General features: G+C 41.3%; 1 protein-coding gene across 1 annotated transcript; it reads right to left on the bottom strand.

Moving 5' to 3' along the window:
* Positions 1-346: 346 nt before the first annotated feature.
* Positions 347-9,930, bottom strand: LOC306875486 (interferon-induced very large GTPase 1-like). Its single transcript, XM_079426103.1, has 3 exons — positions 9,893-9,930; positions 9,589-9,653; positions 347-5,161 (listed from the first exon to the last, which is right to left on the bottom strand). Exons 1-3 carry the CDS (start codon positions 9,894-9,896, stop codon positions 392-394), a joined length of 4,839 nt encoding a protein of 1,612 aa, XP_079282229.1. The 5' UTR covers positions 9,897-9,930; the 3' UTR covers positions 347-391.
* Positions 9,931-11,386: the final 1,456 nt, after the last annotated feature.

Below are 11,386 nucleotides of genomic sequence, written 5' to 3'. Positions count from 1 at the left end.
TGATCTTTTTTATTTATTTTGGTGCGTTAATCTGTTAAGTCACTTAGTGTAAGACATACACCGAGGAAGGCTTGGTAGCTGAAACGTTTGTGTCTTTCCCCATTGGTGATGATTGTTGAATAAAATGGAAAAAGAAGACTGTTCTCGTGAGTGCGAATCATAACTTCTTACTCTTTCATAATCAGGACATACCATGTTCAACATGAGTATGATAGTTATATTTCAATGCTTTTGCGTTTGAAAAGGGCAAGACAAAGGAGACTAAAGCACTGCTCTAATGCTGAAGTTTAAATGATGTCAGAAGTCAAGTCAGGACAAAATCATTTCTGTGTACTCTATATCACATATGACAGGCCTATAGACCTAAACAAAATTACTTTACTTCTTAAAATTAGTTGTATTTATTATTCAAACTCTCGATAGCATCCTGTTTTGAGAGTTTTCTCCATTCAGGTGGGATCTTACCAGAACCATCAAATGTCTTCTTGTAGTAGTTTTCAAGATGTTTCTGGAATCTGCACACAAACCACTTCCAGTAGGGCAGTTCAGAGAGATCAGGGGTGATGCTCCACTTAGCTAAAACTCCTTCTGCTTTTCTGTATTCCCTGTATAGGACTTTGTTATCATTGGTGCTGCAATAAAAAGATCGATCACTGCTTGCCACTGATGTTGTGCAGACCCAAACACACAAGTTTGTTGTATTCATGAACGTGGTGCCATCTACTCCATTAACTCTGTGGAAAACAGCACTGTGATCTTCATCATGTTTTTCTATCGTGTTGGTGCAGATGACTGAACAGAATGGACACCGATCCCAACAGCACTGACATAAGTCATCAATCAGAAGCTCACCTGGCCTGAACTTGAGGTCCAGTTTTTCTGGAAAATTCTTTGTGTTGAATATACTGCTGATGCCTGACATTATAGTAGGAAGTTCTTCCTTTATCACATCTTCTAGCAGGTTGAAATCATCAACATCATCATGATTGACTCCACTGAGGTCCTTTTCAGAGAAGATCAGCTCATCTGAGAGCTGCTGTGTGAAACTCTTCAACCACAAACCATCATCTCCTCTGTTCTCTTGAACATGTTCAGTAGATTGATGAGCTGCTCTCATGATCTTCTGCTGCAGGAGTTTAATGTTCTCCTTCATCTTGGGTAAAACACGGACACTGAACTTATCAGAGATGTATTGACTGACTTCATCTCTGATGAAACTCTTGAAGTGATCTCTGGTTTTATGAATGTACTCCATGTATTTGTCAAATTCTTCCTCTTTTGCCAGTTTTATCAGGATGTGTTTCTCTAGATTTGATCTGTTTCCATTCAGTGATTCACAGTTTTTTCTCATTTCATTTGCTAACTCTCTGGCAGTCTTCTTGTATACACTCTGTTCAATGGGCTCTTTGAGTTTCTGACAGATGATCTCACCAAAAATGGCAGCTGATGTTGCTCCACGACAGTATTTCTGGAAAATACTATAATACTCTTCTTTCTTTTTCTTAACATATATTTCAGGATCATTGGCCTCTCTGAACATTCTGTGTTGCTCAGTAATCATATTATTTGCTCTCGTACAGATGGAAAGAACCAAATCCATGAAGAATTCACTCTTGAACACATATTTAACTGGTCTGTCCTCATGTTCAGTTACTCTTGCTTTGATGTAACCTATGAGTTGTTGAATGTAGCTGATGTTGTAGCCCATCTTTGAGATGTTAAAGGACTGAATTATTTTATCGGTCTGCAGAACAACATCATTGACTAATGATCTTATTTGTGCTTCATCCTCCTTAGAGAGACTGCAACCCAGAATGTTTTTAACTGATCTGTAGGCATCTGTCAAAAATTCGCTTGATTTCTTTATCTGTACATAATCTGAATAACTCTGCACAGAGAAAATATCCCTGCTGTTATTCCGGTGGTCTGCATTAATACTCTCATAGATGTCACCGAGGATCTCTCTCATATCTCTCATTATGTCAATGTCTCTGATTGTTGGAGTGTCTGTGCTGATTATCTTCATCCACTGTTTCCAAAACAAATCAAACTCTTTCTTTAGACTTTCTTCATCATTTGCGTTGTCTTTGCGTTTTAAGGCGAGTTCTTTGCTCTTTTCAAAGAGAGTGTTTTCATGATGTGTCCTCTGAACATCAATCTCTTTCTTCAGGTCTCGCTGCTTAAGAATCTCATTTAATTTCCTCTTAGTTTCTCTTACAATGCTTTCCTGTAGCTCTTTGATTTTAATGTCAAATGATGTTTTCCACTGAATCAGTATATTTGCATCTGTGTCTTTTTCAAAGAATTCTGACATTGATTTTTTTACTTCTTCACTTGTCTTCTTCAGCTCTCTTTGAAGATCAGTTTCATCAACCTTGTGAATTGCTTCATTTTCTATTTGGTTGTGTAGTTTGTTCTCAGTTTCCATCATGGCACTGCGAAGACTCCAGGACCACTTGCTGTATTTGGTCTCCAGTTTCCTGTAGGCTGAAATCTCCAGAGAATTTCTGAAGCTGAAGACGAATCGTTCATTCAGTAAAGCCTCCCAGAGATCATTAATACGAACTTTTAAGTCTTTCAACATCATTCTGTGTGATTCTTCTGCATGAGTCATGATAGTTTTCTTGAGGTCTTGAATGTTCTCACAGTAGTTTGGGTTTGGTGGAGCCATGGGCGGACTGCCCTCCCAGAGCTGAGAGAAATACTTCACATCTTTTTGAACATCAAATCTAATGACGTCACTGAAACACTCAACATCGCACACTTCCTCTTTAGCAGCCAGTTTTGTCATCTCATCCAGTGCCTCCTGCAGCCGTCTCCTTCCCTCCATGTTTTTCTCTCCAGCTGTGACGTCTGAGACATTCTGATGCACAAACACACAGCTGGGATTCAGTCTGACCTTATTCATCCTCAGAAAGGCCTGAACAACAATCTGAAGAATGTCCTGCATCTCAGACGGGTTTTCTCCAAAGATATTGATCAATGTCAAATTTCCAAGACCAACAACAAATGTGGCCAATTCATTGTCATGATGTCTTGTCGATCTCCCAGCCAGTTCTAGAGCACGAAGACCCTCAGTATCAACAACCAGAATGTAGTCAAAGTTCATCTGTGTTTTCATCTCATCTGAGACTCTGATCAGCTGCATGAAAGCTCCTCTGGTGCACCTGCCAGCACTGACAGCAAACTCAAGTCCAAACATGGCATTCAGCATGGTGGATTTCCCAGAGCTCTGAAGCCCTAAAACTGACAGCACAAAGATTCTCCGGTCTCCCAGTAACTGGATGAGTTGATCTAGAACAGCAGAGATCCAGATCACAGGAACATGAGCAGCATCTCCATCCATCAGCTCAAGTGGAAATCCAGAGATCATCATCTGTGCTGCGAGACTCGCGAGAGAAGAGAAGTGAACCTGCAGGTCTTTCTTTTTCTTCTTCACAGATGAACATGATTCATAGATCTGACTGATCTCCCTCATGATGTGCTCCAAACCAAAGGTTGCATTTTGAACTTCCTCAGATATTTTTTCAAGTTGAGTTTGTTCAGCTTTGAGTTGTTCAGATTTATCATGTTTTCCTTTCATTTGTAATACTGTTGACCACTTTTCATTATACTTGTGATGTAGAGCAGAAAGATCAGCTGATGTATATTCATCCAGGACGATACTGAGCCATTTGGGGAAAAACATCTTATTTGCAGCACCTGAGTTCATTTCTTTAATAAAGAGCTGCATAAACTCACTGATGTCAGATTCATGCTGCCGTTCACGAATTTTCTTCATTTGTTCTTGTTTTTGACTTATTTCATTTTCAAGCTCATCTCCTTGAGGTCGATGTAGTTCTTTGTTCTTCTGACTCCACTGATGCCACAGTTTCCCCTGATGAGGCAGAAATGATTCTTTGGTTTCCGCAAGATTTTTTTTCTTCAGTAAACTAATCATCTGCTGTGCTACTGCTCTTCCTCTCCTGCAGTCATCATCATCTTCCACGTCTACACTGATGTCCGAGTATTTGGACACATCTTCAAGTCTAAAAGTGGAAGGTGGTTCTGAGACACAAGCATTTATGGCTCTTCTGAGTTCTTCAGATACATCTGACTGATTTCTGTCTTTTAGACCGATCTTGTATTTTCCTTTCCTTGTCTCAATGAGAGTTGAAGCATTCTCAGTAAGAAGACAAATGAGTGGCTTTGAGTCCTTGTAGAGTTCTTGAAATTTAATCATATTTCTATCATTCCTCTGAAGTTGTGGTAGAAGAACAACATTGACCGAGCTCATTTCAGTGAGGATCTGCAGCTGTTTCTCATGGTCTCCTGCATCACCGTGTAGATTACAGAAAGCTACACAGCCAGTGAATTTATCATCATTTGTTCCAGACGGGCAGAACCAGGCGATCTCCACCACTCCGTCCATCAGGACTCTGCTTCTGCTGCTGCCTGGGCAGTTCCTGTGGAAGAATGTGTTGTGTTTCTCATTGATCAGATTGTTCATCAGCTGAGACTTGGATGAAGACACAGAGCCCAAACTGAAGAAAAACACCATTGGAGTTTGTGCCTTGTAGATCGGCTGGGTTTGACTGATGGTTTCATTGCTGATGTTTCTGATCTTCCAGCTCTTGTGGATTTGTCTGAATGTCCAGAGAGGAAATTCAATCTGTTGTGTGAATGGATCAGGAACAAGCAGAGGTAGAGCGTACTGACACTGGGACAGTTTAGTCACCATCAGCTGCTTCAGGAAACCATCAGCACAATGAAACACAGCCATCTGAACATCCATCAAGTGAATTTGACCAGATTGACTTGTTCCTTCATTAGACAAAAACATTTCTTCGAAAATGTCACATTCATATTTAGATGAGTCGTCATGTCTTTGTTGTATCTGATCTTGTTCATTGGTATCTCTAACAGTAATGTATCTTGCTCTGTAGTCCATCATCAGTAGTTTTTGTATGAAGGTTTGGATTAGCTCCTCTTCAGCACAAGACTCACTGGACTGTAATGAATGTTTACTTATCTGAAGAACATCTGCAGCTCTCAGGTTATGATCATTCCTGCCTTTAAGATGAAGTCTGTCGAAGAGTATTTTTGAGCCTGTAATCATTTCTTTTTTGGTTTCTGTTTGATTGGGTTTCTTTGTTTCTGTTCTAAGCTCTTCTGCAGGTCCCTGTGAAAGAAAATACTCGTATGTTAATTTATGTGCAGCCTCGGTCTCATTTATTATTATTATTACTACTCAATTTAAACAAGTGATCCATTTAATGATATGGTGAAAACCGTCTCAGGTTACGTATGTAACCATGGTTCCCTGAGAGGGAACGAGACACTGCACCCTCTAGAGGTCGCTATGGGGAACTCCATCTACGTGACCCGTGTCTGAAGCATATATACAAAAACACCAAATATTGGCCGGCAACAGCCTATGACGTTTCATACCCCGGACTTACCTGATAGAGGCCGAACCTCCTGGACCTAGGGTAAAACTCAAGGCTTGGAATCAGAAAGAAGGATTCCTTTAAGGGGATACGACCAAGCGCTTAGGATAGTAACTAAGCCTGGCCTGTCACCCAGGGGCTACTGCTTGCTCCTACAAGAGCTCGCTGAAGGAACTGTATCAACAGATCCTTAGTAGTAGCCCCCGTGCAAATAGTATCACTGGGGATACATAGGTAGAGTGGGGCCCAAGGAGACCGGGGCCTAACTGACTCAAAGAATGGGACGAAGCCTCAGCGCGTAACCCATACCATACAGTATTTTTAGAAAAGACCACAAGACACTCGGTGTGCGATCTTACCACAGCGTGGCTTTCAGAAAGTGCCAAGAGACTAGCTGTACAGAGACACTTACCATAATCATGGATTTGAAATTTCTATTCTCCAAATGCTCTAGCTTTAATAACGTTACTCTCTATCAGATGCTCTCTGGAGGGAGCAGCATGCTCATAGTCAAAGTGACCTTCTAAGAGAGGGGAGCAATGCTATCGCGACCAGCATAGAGAGCTCCTGAGGGGGCAGCATGCTCATAGGCGACCCTCTAAAATGAGGGGAGCAATGCTAGCTCTACCAAGACAGAGAGGATACTCAGTACATATATATGTAGAGTGGGGCCCAAGGAGGAAACGGGCCTAACCAACTCAAAGAATGGGCACGAAGCCGCAGCGCGTAACCCATACCATACAGGATTTTAGAAAAGACCGCAAAACACTTGGTGTGCGATCTTACCACAGCGTGGTTCTTAGAAAAGTGCAAAGAGACTAGTGTGCGCACTTACCAAATATGTGTTTTAGAAACCGTATTGTCAGATGCTCTCTGGAGGGAGCAGCATGTTCATAGATGACCCTATAAATGAGGGGAACAATGCTAACTCTACCAAGACAGAGCTCTGGAGAGCGGAGAACTCAACTCTCAACATGAGAGGGAACTCAGACACTCAGAAGGGAGCGACACGCTCATAAGAGACCCTCTAAATAAGGGGAGCGATGCCAGCTCACCCAACAAAGAGAGCTCAGAAAGGTAGCAACATGCTCATAAATAACCCTCTAAAGTGAGGAGAGCAATGCTAACTCGACCAACTATGAGAGCAACCTGACAAGGAGGCCTAGAGAAAGGCCTGACGGGCTGAGGTTTCTGAATAACGGAGCTCTGAGGGCGGAGACTCGACTCTCATATGAGAGGAAACTCAGACGCTCAGCAGGGAGCGGCATGCTCATAGGCAACCCTCTAAGTGAGGGGAGCAGTGCCAGCTCGACCAACAGGGTAGAGCTCGGAGGGGTACAGCAGCAACCAGGATCAGGTTGTCAAGTAACAAAGCTCTGGGAGCGGAAACTCTACTTACAGCAAAAGGGTTTCAAACACTCAGGAGGGAGCGGCATGCTCATAAATAACCCTCCACATTCTAGGCGAGGGGAGCAAAGCTAGCTCGACCTACAAACAGTTTTAGGGATACCTAACAACCCGAACAAGCTGCTGGAAATAGTATCAGGGTAATAGGTAGCTGAACAGAAGGCAACAAGGGGTCAGGGAAACTGCTACTTAAAACCCTAATAAGGGTGAGCAGTTCTAACCTAAACCTCTATGCACCTATCATGGCCTCGTTTGAAGAACAAAAGGGCCAGACTAGAAAATGCTGCTCCTCAGAGCCAAAGCATTGTAATAAAGTTGTTCAGCACTACACCTGATACCAGCCTGTAGTACTGGTTTATTTTAGGTTAGTTCGAATGGTATAAAACACACATACCAGCGAATCTGATAAAATTGGATCGTACTCACCCATCCATGGATCCTGCGCAGAAAAACGGTCCAGTGTAGGGGCTGAATAAGAGCGCAGGAGGTGCTCACCTAACCTTGGTCAGGTGGTAGAAAAAGAAAACTGAGGTTGCAGGGGAATTAGAGAGGGGAAGATGAGGGCTTTAGATGTTTTTTTTTTTTTTTTACAGGCCCCCTGAGGGAAGGAGAGATGTTCAACTCTACCCTGGCCTGGGCGAGCGCATCGCAACGCCTCGTCCGGACCACCTCCCTCAGGTCTTGCTACCTCTCTTTGACCCGCGCCACCCTGAAGCCCTACCCGCAGGCGGGGAAGGGCGCGAGTCGCGACACTAGCCTTCTGTGCCCATTTCTGATCCTCAGATCGGGATGGGCCAGGACCCCTGCACTGTTTGAGCTCAGACCTGGACCTTCTCGTTTAAATGAAGGTTTAAAAAGCCGCTGAACGCGCCTTTGCCTCCCTAAATCTTTCAACCACCGACTCGACGGAGGTACCAAAAAGTACGGAAGGCGAAACCGGAGCACTGAGAAGAAAGCCCCTCTCTCTCTTCTCAATATCTGCCAGGTTCACCCACAGATGTCTTTCCGTTACCACCATGGTCGCCATAGAACTGCCATAGCAGAGGCGGTCTGCTTAATGGCTCAAAGAGCTAAATCAGTGGTGCGGCACAGCTCAGCAACCTCGTCAGGTAAATTTTTTTTTTTTTTTTTACAAACCCTGACTTTTATCCAGGTCTCTCAACAGATCAGCCTGATATGCCTGAAACACTGCCATAGTGTGTAATGAGGCGACAGCCTGACCTGCTGCGGCGTATGTATCACATTCCAGCGTTTTTCTTTTACTCAGATGACGTCAGCAAAATCGCGTCATTGTCATTCAACAGCTCGCCCTCGCTCGCGGCAGACGAGCGCGAGAAGGAAAATCCCTTCTGTAACTCATTGGCAAGAACCACCTGCAAACCCCATGAGCTCATTTTCCTCCGTGCTTCAGCAGCGGAGGGTCCTGAACCACGGGAAGCAGACGGCTGCCCCTCTTTCCTCGGAAAGAGAGACGGACGAGAGCGGAGCTTTTAGAAAAACGCTCGAAGTACATGCAGCGCGTAAACCAAAGACGCAAAGATCATGTGAGTCATCAAGCATCCGATAACGTGGACACAGATGCACACATCTCTCAAACGCCTTGCTAGTGCTCGCCATTACAAAAGTAAAGCATACTACCTCGTAAGATGCACGCTTCAAACAAAACAGTCATTGAAGACGAAGAAGAGGATGATGCACCGGGAGTGACGTCATAGGCTGTCGCCGGCCAATATTTGGTGTTTTTGTATATATTCTTCAGACACGGGTCACATAGATGGAGTTCCCCATAGCGACCTCTAGAGTACGCAGTTCGAAGTTCCCTTGATAGGGAACAAACCTTTCAGGCAGAAATGATTTGTAGCTCATTTTAAGATTGATAGGTTGTATTATTATTTTTTCATTTCTATTCATTTTGGTTTTAGACAGTATAAGTGGAGCATTTGCCTTCCGGGCTCAATTCAATAATAACTTGCACATTTTTGTCTTAGAGGCTAGAACAGTGGTCTTATACAAAACACTTTCCATCTGACAAAAGCTGACAAGGGATGACGCATTTTAGAGGCATATTTTGTATTATTTGTATTCTCATATCAGAAATAATTAAATTGTTTTAGACATTTATATCTGTAATAAACCCACAACATGCATCTTGCAAGTCTGGTAGTCTGTAAATGTGACTGAACCTGCACAAAAATGTGAAGACACATTATGATTTTGTTTCTTATATTTCCACACATAGACTGCCACATGGGATTTCTGGGGAAAAGTCATTTGTGGAACCTACGAAAGGCTTTTTTTTTTTATAATAAATTTTTCCCTAAACCACCAAAATATTATGAATTAAAACAAACAGCCATGTAGTCTACCAATATAAGAAACAGTTTTTCTTTTTATTATTATCATTATTATTATTTTGGATAATTACCATTATTATCATTAGTTCTAGAGTACTGAATGTTTTCAAAGTCTATAAATTGAGAAAGATGCATTTTGACATAATTATGGCATCTACCAGCAGGGGCCAACAGGGCTACTTGGCTTCTCTGTACTTAGCAGATTAGATGAATTATTAACTTTAAATTCTTTATAACTTTCTCTTCTCAGCTGTTTACCATGGCAGCACCCCCCCCCCCCCCCCAATCCACACACGCAAAATGTTTTTATATTTTGTTATAATATGTTATTAAACATTTTTACCGTTAAAACAATGTAAGTAAATACTAGTCGCGTAATAAATGTGCACATAACTTACCATGTGTGTTTCTTTCATCTCTGTCATGGAGTGCTCTCTTGTTTCTTTATTGATTGAAGGTTCACCTTAATAAATATAATAATAATAAATTACATGAATGATTTTTAAACCACTTAGATTTCTTATTCTATATTACAGCAGTGTTTTCAAACATTTAACATTTCTAACTGATATATCATTAAGGCCTGTTTCTATCCACAAATATCCGAAATTCATCAGAATTAATCAGATTATAAGAACAAATCTGATTATTTATTTATTGTTAAATGAGTACTTTGGTGCAGTGAATATTGTGTTTTCCTACCCATGTCAGTGCATGATGAGTCAGATGGTGCAGTTGCCTCGGTCATTTCTGCATTCACAACAGGTTTAAAGTTGTTCTCCTCATCCACTGGGTTTCCTTTATCCTATAAAGATAAACAGAATGTCCATTTCTTGTAATCATGATCTAAGTTCTTGCAAGTATGCAAGAGTATGTACACTCAGTGGCTACTTTATTTAGTAAACCATCTTTAGCCCTCAGAACAGACTGAATTCTGTGTGGCTTCGATTCAACAAGATTTTGGAAATATTCCATAGATTGTGGTTTATTTTGACATTATAGATTCATACAATTGATTCATTCAATGAGTGTATATGGAACATTTAGTCTAAATTTATTTAGCTTGTAATACTGTAGACAACATGTGTTCATCATCTGCTTGATTTTCTTTTCCTGATGCATTTGTTTTAGGACTGTGCTCCTTGGTTTCTTCGGTTTTAGGGGTTTGATCTTGTGATGTGACCAGAACTGAGATGTTCTGCATAGCAGATGTTTCTTCACTGACTTCCTTTTTAATTGGATCACATGTCTCTTTATTATCAAGGACTGGACCCTGTGCAAACCCTTTTTGTTTCAATTCAGTTGGGTCTGCTGAATCTAATGGATTGGGTTTAATCTGGTTGATATCTTCTGTGCTGTTCTCCTCATCTTCACCAGGGAGGATGTCCAGAGAATCAAATGGATTTGGATCTGTCATTATTTCACTGGAGAGAAATGTAAATTGTATACAGGTCAGGTCTCACACCACAAAACATTGATAGTATTTAATAAATTGGATATTGATGAAATAAATGGGTTTGTACTCCTAACAGGAGTAGAAGGGCAGTTCTTTTATGCATATTTCATAAACTAAGTGTATTCCGAAGCATAGTATAAAACACTTCAGAGAATAATTACAGATACCTCCAAGTTATCGATATTAACCTCGTGCTAATTTCCTTAATTATATGTCAAAACCTATTTAACTGCCAGCATGCCTCCGCTCTAAGGTGACTGAAAGCCTGTTACAGCAGGTTGTCCAGATGAAGGCCAGCATGATGAGCTTTTCAGCGATTGCAAGAGAAAGTGGTCATTCCAAATCTGTGATTTCTAGAATATTGCAGGTTTGTAATGACACTTATTCATTCCCCCCAAAAGACTAGTCGTCCATGTAAGACAAATGCACAAGAAGACAGGATAATGCGGAGACTCTCAGTGGGGAGTCGGTTCAACACTGCAGCTGGAATCAAATCACCAGGTCAGCGATGAACAGGGTACCCAGGTGAAAAAGAAGTACTCTTAAATTTGTTTAAAAATTTACTTGAAATTCAGATAGAATATTTTTAGTACAACTGTACTCCCAACATGCTTACTTCAACTGCATTAAAAATGTATTTAATTGCATTTTAATATATTTTTAAAAAGTATACAAGAAGTACTTTGGTAATGAATATATGCTTCATTACCCTTTTAAGAAATATACTAAAACAAGCATAC

This window comes from Barbus barbus, assembly GCF_936440315.1.
Source record: "Barbus barbus genome assembly, chromosome: 9".
NCBI lineage: Eukaryota > Metazoa > Chordata > Actinopteri > Cypriniformes > Cyprinidae > Barbus > Barbus barbus.
This window is presented reverse-complemented; position numbering and strand designations above follow the sequence as displayed.

Bases quoted from the DNA above. Each gene is read 5' to 3' on its own strand.
- LOC306875486 (XM_079426103.1), bottom strand. The intron at 5,162-9,588 runs GTAAGTTATGTG...TTTCTTTCACAG, and splicing joins AGATGAAAGAAACACACATG to GGACCTGCAGAAGAGCTTAG.